This window comes from Nelusetta ayraudi, unplaced genomic scaffold (assembly GCF_046127955.1).
Source record: "Nelusetta ayraudi isolate G7.1 ecotype Tasmania unplaced genomic scaffold, CSIRO-AGI_Nayr_v1 ptg000002l, whole genome shotgun sequence".
Taxonomy (NCBI): Eukaryota; Metazoa; Chordata; class Actinopteri; order Tetraodontiformes; family Monacanthidae; genus Nelusetta; species Nelusetta ayraudi.
In genome coordinates, this window is record NW_027466052.1 from 7,431,360 (window position 1) to 7,440,729 (window position 9,370).

General features: G+C 38.9%; 2 protein-coding genes across 3 annotated transcripts in view; both read right to left on the bottom strand.

The window, feature by feature from the left end:
• Positions 1-9,370, bottom strand: part of LOC142884804 (large ribosomal subunit protein P2-like) — a 69,521-nt gene that overhangs the window by 1,471 nt on the left and 58,680 nt on the right. The window contains exon 1 of one of the 2 annotated variants that reach the window (XM_076020728.1): positions 408-540. The exons of the other annotated variant lie outside the window; for it this stretch is intronic. The gene's annotated coding sequence lies outside the window, so the exon portion shown is untranslated. Of the gene's footprint in view, positions 1-407; positions 541-9,370 lie in introns of those variants that run through there. 2 annotated transcript variants of the gene reach the window in all.
• Positions 1,714-7,045, bottom strand: lin7c (lin-7 homolog C (C. elegans)). The gene is made up of 5 exons (XM_076020593.1): positions 6,848-7,045; positions 5,854-5,972; positions 5,185-5,256; positions 4,839-5,048; positions 1,714-4,513 (listed from the first exon to the last, which is right to left on the bottom strand). The coding sequence occupies exons 1-5, from the start codon at positions 6,882-6,884 to the stop codon at positions 4,346-4,348; spliced, it is 606 nt and encodes a 201-aa protein (XP_075876708.1). The 5' UTR covers positions 6,885-7,045; the 3' UTR covers positions 1,714-4,345.

The window sequence follows — 9,370 nt, forward strand, 5'->3', positions numbered from 1 at the left end:
TGCGAGATAACTCAACACAGGAAGGAAAGGAGGCCGTTTCTTAACGTGCTTAATGAGCGGCTTTGGGTACATATCCAATCAACAGGCTACATATGTAAAAACCCCATTTGCCAATTGTCCAGTATATCAGAGACGGAAACACTAGCATTTGTTGGAGTATTTTTCTGAAAAATCGCTTCGAATCAGCTTTTACAGCCATGTGGCGGTATATGCTTCACGTTATCGCCTCAGTTAGCAGCCACCGCTGTCGTTGTCTTGTGGTGCCCAAAAAGGCATTAAAATGGCTAAATGTGCCACCCCGCTATCAACGCCGAGAGATTGGATAAAGACACTTTTTATTTTTATACATGGTGGAAGGTCTAATATGAGATTTCTGTAGTAAAAATGCATATTTCGGTGCAACTCACTTGGCAGAAGGGCGAGCGCGTGTTCACTGGGATGCTAGCGCGGACAAAAAGGAAGTTGCGTCACCGGATGTAGGCGGAAGAAAACTCTCGATTCTTCTTCGTCTCTACTAAAAGACCACGTCACTTGAAAAAACCCGCCGTGGATAAAAACCAAACATTTTAAACAGCTTTGAATTAAAATAAATAAATAAATAAATAAAAATACATAAGTATCATTCGTTATAAACAACCACAGAACAACTTAAAATGAAGTTGAATTAAAGTGTTTTTCAGCTGTACTTGTTTGTCATTGTTGGATCAACACATTTGGCGACAATTACTTTTGAAAATAAATTAGCCCAATAATTCCCTATGAAGTACGGTTGTTCCTTTTGTAGAGACAATATTTTGTGTGTGTATTTTTTTATTTTATTTTTATAAAACAACAACATTCCACTCATCAAACTCGTCAAACAGCTCCTTCTGCTAATTTGGCTCCAGTTCCTGTTTGGCTCATTACCTCTTCCTCGGCCCCTGCTGCTACTGCTTGACTTGCTCCTGTGTGTGACTAATTTTAGTTGGCAAGAAGACTTGGTGACAGGACACTCTGCAATGGAATGGATCAACACCATAAGAAACCTGCAGCTGTGCTCTGTGCTCAAGCTGTTGCGTGAACAGCTAGTTCTAACTAAGCAGGCATGTCCACCGTTTGCATCCTCTCAGCCAGCTGCCAATCTGCACTCAGACACCAGAATGCATAAATGTGCCTGAATGGAACCATAATGTTATTAATGCAACTAAAGAAGAAATGTGGTTGCAGTAAGGCATCATATTTGGTTAAACTGACAATGCAATGAACTGGCAACTTGTCCAGCAGACAGTAAGCGGGTGTAGTAAATGGATGGATGGGTTGGTTAAACTGCACAATTTTACATGTACATTCAATAAAAATTTTAGTGACTTGTCCAGGGTGTCTCCCTGCTTTCGCCCTATAACAGCTAGGATAGGCTCCTGCAGACCCCCGTGACCCTTAGTGCAGGACTGAAAATGGATGGATGGAGTGTAAAACATAATGTAACTTTAAAACGCAATGGTAAACATTAACAAGGCATACATAAAAGAAAATGTTTTCAACACAAAAAAGCATTTTTTGTTTTATTCTTTAAAAGTCCCCCATAATACCATGAGCAGACTTGTTTTTGATCTGATCCCACAGCACCACCTAAATTCTTACCGTTCCCTGCCCAAGTCGCTAATCCTGAGGAACAATCTAAAGTGTGGCAAAGCTCAAATCAATGGCAATAATATATTCAAAGACAACCAAAAGTCAATTGTTTAAGCACTGTTTATTTAGCCTCAACACTATGTTCTATACGTCACATTTTACATTCAACACCAATGTTGCACAGTAAGAAAACAGAGACAAAGACAAAAAACCCACAGAATCTACAAGCAATAATCCTTAACCACAGACAAAATATTAGAAATGTTCTTATAGTTTTCACAAATGTTGCGGTTTGGTCTTGGTACAAGGAAGAGGACGAAGAAAAAGAGAAAGTAGACAGATCTGAGGAAAAAAGAGCCAATCTAAGACAGTTTATATTATCTAGAGTCTGTGTGTTCCAACAGACGAAAGATGTCATCAAGCAACCTCCACCCAGCCTGGCTGTGCTGATACGGCCCTGGTACTTCCTCATATTAGAATTTTAGGAAAAATCACTTATAAAAATTGAGAAAAATATCAAAAGAAATGTATTATAAAAAATATTCTATTGGCCATTCCGATATAGACAAAGAAAACAGGTAGAAAGTTGAAAAGGTACATCTCGAAATGGAGCAACTAAGCAGAACAGAGACATTCAGCAGAGAAAACTCCAACAGGAAGGCTCATTACATCGCTTCATGCCTAACGTGCTGGAAATAGACTTTACTAGCTACTGTTGAATGAAGTAAAAGACACAAACTATATATTACATTAAGACTTTTATCATCTTATGTACAAACGCTGACCGCCAGTCTCTTCCTGGAAACAACAAGTGTGCTCAAAGAGGTGGAATGGTCAACAACTACCCACACATTCCCATTTGTCTATTTTTCTACATCCTTCTCAACAACCCTCTTCCCTGCTCCCTTACTGATGTTCTCGAAGAGCCAAACTATGAACGTTAAAATGTGTCAACCATAGAACAAACCTTCATTGATGTCACTTTAAAAGCCGTCAAATTTCAAAGAGATTCAAAAATGAGAGTTTTTACACCTTCAAATGATATTTCCAGTTTTTGGATTATTTTGCATAGATACACTTTTTAATTTTTCATCTCCGTTTGTCTCGAGTCTAATTAAATACTTAGAAAGAAAAATCAGCCTCACTCAAAGTATTCTCATGCTGTAGTCAATAAGTGAAATTGTTTTGTTTGTCCAAGCAAACAGCTTTGAGGTCCAAAGGACTTATTCTTTCTCTCTCAATTTTTTTTTTTTTTTAGGTTCATTTTAGGTTTAATGGCAAGACAACAATATCACTTTTCCTGCTAAACATTCTGTGATATGCAACATTGCATTAAGACTGTTCACCACTTTTACAGACAAATGGTTGAGGCTGCTTCCTTTTAAAGGACACTGAACAGTTTGGAAGAACAATTTATTTTGAATCTCGAAATACAGTACTGACCAATCAGGTGAGAGGAATTAAACACTCCGTCTCTCTCTCTCTCTCTCTCTCTCTCTCTTTTTTTTTTTTACAATAACGCTTACATTTTTAACCTCTTTTTTAGATGTGGCAAAAGCAAGTTAAAACAGAACAAAAACAAATAGTACCAGGGCAATAGATTTGGAAAATCATGTTTCAAGTGTGATATGAGGTTTCATAAAAGAGTTTTAAAGACTTTTTATTCTACAAGACAAGAGCCAAACAGACCGCAACGTAAAAGAAAGTGTGTGTGTCAATGCAACGTAATTACAGCGTAGGTAACTTAGGCAGAGATGGAGTAAAATCTTGAGAAATGCTTGGAAGCTGCCAAAAATAACTGTGATGTCATCATCTGAAAACGGAAATTACTTTTTTTTAATTGGGTCACGTAGCTGTCGAGAAGGCAGCAATCACATTTGAACTATTGCTGAGTTATTTCAAGATAAATGTGACTAGGTTTTATTTTGCGTTGCCTCCAGCATTAATGTGTTTGCTTCCTATCATTACTGATAATTAAAAGGTGAGATTACAGCAGCAGAGGGTTGATTCAGGCATGGAACACTTAATTAAGAAACTTACATCACTCACTCAACTTTTCTAAAAAAAAAAAATAATAATAATAATGATAACAATAATAACAACCCACAGCTCCCATTGTCATTTTACTGATTTCTGTAAAAACTAACTTGTCCCTATGATTTAGTCACATGCCCATTACTATCAATATAAATAGGAGACAGGAGTATGAGGATTTTCCATGTGTTCCATTATGCACATACTATCCAACAACTGGGGGAAATTGAAAATGCAAAGTCTGCCATAAGTATTCAATTACCAGTACTTAACTTTTAACAATGAATGAAAAAGCCAATTAAATACATCAAGTAAAAGTGTGTGATAGTTGTATGATAATCCAAGGTAAATGGTAAAGGATTAAAAAAAAGAGGATATCTTTCAAATTACAGGAGCTGTGATTGGTCTCAAACGTTGCATTCACATTGTCAAAAATAATGCACACATGTGAGTGAGCACCAACATTAAAAATCATAATTCCTCACGTGTTTGTCAGCAGATGTAGTGTCAAAATTTTCAACAGCAAATATTAAAAATGCTCAAAAAGAACAAACCAAAAAATATAATTATACAGTGTGTGTGTGGGTGGTTGTGTGTATGTGTGTGTATGAGAAGGAGCTACACTTGGACAGAGAGACAAGACGGAGACCAAAACAGTGGCCAGAGACAAGGTAGCCGAGCTTCAACACAGAGAGAAATCCTACTTGGGATAGTTGTTCTGTTGCCGGCGCTTTGCCGACCTCATTTTCTCAAACCGTGACTCCATCTCCTCCAGGACCTTGGGGGTGTATCTAACAACCAGCTTCACCGTTCCCTGAGCTGCTTTGAGGAGCTCCACAGCTTTCTCATGGTGCTCACCTTCCACACTCTGGGGAAACAGCCAGGCAGAAGAAGCAACGGTACGATAAGATTTTAACAGAACTACTACTACTGTTAAAACTACTGTAGTTGACGCAGGGAAATGGGTTTAGTATTTAAAACATCATTTTAAAAAATAAAGCAGTTGTGAAAACTCTTTTGTACATTCCGTATAACAGAATACACACACACACACACACACACACACACACGCATGTGAACATATATATACACACACACACACACCTTTGTGTCTGTATAAAAATGCATTTTAAACCGGCATGACGCCACATCGTATACTAGCAGGAAGTTCTGATTGTGTGAATTAAACATACCACCCCATTGACGGAGAGAAGCTGGTCTCCCCTCTTCAGGCCCCCGTGTCGGTCAGCGATGCCTCCCGGGATGATCCGTGAGATGTAGATGGGCGAGTTTTGCTCCTTGCCACCCATTATGTTGAAACCAAGACCTTCTTCTGTCTTGGGCAGTTCTACAACTCGAGGATGCGAATGTCCTTCGCTTGCAGCAAAAGCTGCCACGGTTGCCTGAAAATGCACAGAGTGTTTCTGAACTTTTGAAAATGCAAGCTGATCGAAGCACCATTAATAATAAAGTAGACTGGAGTAAGGTTTGGAGAATCATGTGCTTGTTTGTCACCAACAATGAGTGATAAGGGTTTACCTTCGCTGTAGCATTGGCCCTGACCTCAGGACTGCTGTTGATGTCCACCGTCTCATACACATGTTCATAAACCTGGGGACGTTGTTGGACAGTATTTGACATTCAACTGATGGTTTTTACATTAATTTACACAAGATTTCTATAGAAGGATTACTATTCTCTATTTTACCTTACTGTAGCTCTCAAATCTTTTTGTATGTGATTTAACTTTGCGACGGGTAAAATCAAAATATCTGAAATGAGGTAGGACAATATGGCTGCCTCCTCCAAGTCATGCTAGTAGATTAAGAATGTCCTTTTTAGTCGATACACATTGGTTTGTATTTTTCTCTTATCTATTCAATGTGTAAACTGGGCAGAGGTTGAGACATAGCACTACATAACAGTGATGAAAAACAGGGCTACACTTAAAGGACCAGGCTAATTACAAACCTGGTTCCTGCAGGTAAGGTTGTCTAAGCTTCCTCGTGCATCACTGGAGATGCTTGTCACCTTAAAATCTATGGCCGCCTGTAACTGGCTCAGTTCTATCAGAAATTGAAGTGGAAATTTTAAAGTGAAGGCACCTTATTTTGTCTCTGTAGACAAGACTGAAAGAAGATTTATTTTTTTTCTTGACTTACGTACATTTGTTAAAGTATGTTTAATAAGAGTAGGAAAGAATCTCACCTCTCTAACAGCATTGCAGAATTCACTCTGTAAGACCCTCTGCAGCGCCTGCAGCTTCTGGGGAGGCACCTCCCCGGTCCTCTGGAGCTTATCAAGGAGTTCAACTGCACGGCTGATGTCTGTGGATCGAAAACACATTTTGTTTTTTAAAAGCACGTCTGTGAATAATTTGGGGCTACATCTAAAGGACCAGGCTAATTACAAACCTGCTTCCTGCAGGCAAAGGTTGTCTGAGCTTTCAGAACTGTTCAACCACCATGAATAAAAAAATAAGTGGAGAGGCTACATAAATAATGGCGGTGAGCTCCTCGGTAATGTTATCTCAGAGAGGAGACAGTGCTTCAAGACACACAGGAAGCTGATTTTAAAGCTTGAAAATAAATAATTGAAACCTTTGACCATTCTATAAATAACACTAGGTAAATACAATAGGTTACCAGTTGACATTTGTAAAATATAGGTACAGTATATTATTTTTTTTGTTTTGCATCTTCAATTCATTGTTGAAGGTGAAAACACAACATAACACAAACACAGGCTGAGCACATCACCTCCAAATGGCTGCTAATGTGAATGACTGTTTAAGAAGCTAATCAAATTAAAAACGAACTAACATTTTTGATAAATGTGGTTGTCTTGACAGCAATAAAACGTTGTAAAAGACCATATGACTGAAGAATTCACCAAGATATATTTTAGAGCTTCAAAGACAACGTAACACTAACTGCCACCATACCAGTCACTCTTTAAATGTAACAATGCAAGGCTAACATAAAATAACCACTCTTTTAGCTTGAAGTCACAGACACCCACATGTAACGTTATTAATGTTTCAAGTGAAATGAGTTTCAAAACGTCGGGAACACGATATAGGATAAAAAGCAACATAAGTTAGCAGCTTTATTTGGCTAACGCCAAGCTAACCGAGGCTAGGGTCTCTTAAGCATCATAACAAATATCCCTGAGCTATCGCTAGCAAGACATTTAACTCTACCTCTTTCCAACCGCACTGGTTCCCCAAGCGACGCCATTTTCGAAATGGGCAGCTCTTTGTTGTCAGATAAAAAAAAAATATGTTAAAAGATAAATATGAAATACGAAAAGTGTCTGTCCTGTTCAGCGCTGTGGGCGCTTATCCGAGACGATAAATCAGATTAGCCACGTTAGCCGGCTAGGCTAGCTGCCAGTGTCATGGTGCGTTCACGAAATGCTCGTCAAATGGACTACCAGTAGAGATCGAAATTGTTCGCGGATAACATGAATAAAGACCTCTATCAAGAATAGACGTTTTAAATCACTACACAATATATTTTTTATTAATGTAATTCATGAAATAGGTCATGTATGAGCATGTAACCTGTATACTTGAACGTGTGTACGTCCCCCCCCCGCCCCCTTAAATTTAACTCAGTCCAGTAACTTGAGGCACCTTCAGGAAATTTTTTCCCTATTGTTTTTCCGGTGGGGAAATATCAAGGAAAATATGACGCAAAAATAATCCTCCAGGTCTCACACTGACATTTGCCACTAAAATAAACAACCGTCAGCTGCTGCACTTTCTACGTACATGCTACGTGACCGGACAGGTGTAATACCCTGTGCGTCAATGACGTGCCAGAATATTCTCTGTGGCTTTCTGTTGACGCCGCTCACTGGGAAGTCGCCTCTCTGCTGCCCTCTACCGGCTGTCTTGCAGCACACACGAAACCGGGCACTGCGCTTCCCTGTGAGGCTGATGATTCACCTCTGACCACGCCCCAGTGTGTGACGATGTACCAGGTCTGGCCCTGCGACTGCTGATGGTGGTGGCTGTGGCTTCACAAGGATTTTATGCGTATTATCGGACATTTTAAGAGTTTGAGATATTTTTTTTTTTGTTTGTTATTTTCGGCCACCTCATTTATTTCACATATGGATGTAAAACTTTATGTGCGTGCATGGGCTATACATTCTGCCTCGATTTAAGATGATTTAAGAGCGACATATACTATTGTATGATAGGTGATTAACAGTTTCTTCTGCCCTCAGCTTCTGCATTGTCAGAGATTAGTTAAAGGTTATCGTTTGATTGAATGGACTTTGCAGGAGCGGCTATGTTTCCACACACCAATGAGACTTTGTCATCACAGCTCCATATTGGATTTTCCTCAGAGTAGGATTCAAAATCAGCCTCTGTGAAATAATCAAATGACGATTAACACCTTTACCTCTGTGTTTGACCATAGACTATTTTTTGATGAACTCTTCTGTTTGCGCGTCATCTCCTCTCATCCGATGACACGTAGGGACTCCATTCAGCCTCTGTGTGAGAAAAGGAACATACAGTCTCTGCACCGTCTTCCTCTGGAGAATCCGAGAGACAGGAAAAGTGGAACATCTTTCCTCTGTTTGTGGGGGAAGTGGAGATTCTCTTTTCAGCAACTTGTTTCCCCCCCATCTTAAAATGGTTTGGCTGTTCCCTCCAGAGATCACACTTACCTTGCCAATGAAGACTGTGAGGCAAAGGGAGCCGAACACGTTATTGGAAGAAAGACTTACTTTGTGATTTATATTGCAATATGGGCAAATCTGGAAGTATTTTTGTGGTACTGATGTAACACTGAATGTTGTTTTTTTTTTATCATCATTTTAAGTTCTCCAAGAACCATAAAATAAGCTTGGCAAGCATTGTGTCGTTATTGTAAAGTCGAATGTGCTGGAGACATCTTTTCAAATCTCTTGAGCAGTGAACTGCTTTTGATCACAGCGGCTCAAAGAATGGACAGATTCTGGATAAAAGTGCCAGGCACTGTATTCCGTTAATATTCCCAAACAAATGGGTAAATCTATCATGAGGAGACATTTTTATTTAGTTGTTGTGAAATGTCACCAGGGAGTCTGGGCAAACTCGCAAGTCTCTACATCTGGCTTCATTTGCTCATTCAAATTAGGCCTATGTGGTATCCTGCATATCACTCTCTCTCTCTCGCTGTGTGTGCGTGCAGTGTGTGTGTGTGTGTGTGTGTGTGTGTGTGTGTGTGTGTGTGTGTGTGTGTGTGTGTGCGCGTATGTGTGTGTGTGTGACTGCCTTCCTCCCTCCCTTCGCGTAATAGCTTATTCTGCCTCTGTGAATGCAAGGTTGAAACTATCGACATTGATTTTGTTTTTCAGTTGCCTATAGTCATTTTTATTTCTTCAAATATTTCAGTTTAATATTGCAAACAACTTCACAACATACAAAATGAATAATATTAACCCAGAAACATGTCATGAATAGATTTTATATATGTATATATATATAATATATATGTTATATATATTATATATATATGTAAATATATATGTAGATAGATTTTTTTTATATATATATATATCTTGTCCTCTGGTGGGGATAAAAAAATAAACAGCAAAGCTTTGACAACAGCACCTTGACATAGTATGTAATTCCAACATTACCTTGAGAAGTTTAGAACAGTAAACAGATAAATTACTTGAGAGGAAAATTGAGAATGTAAACAGAATGGGGTTTTTTGGTCAG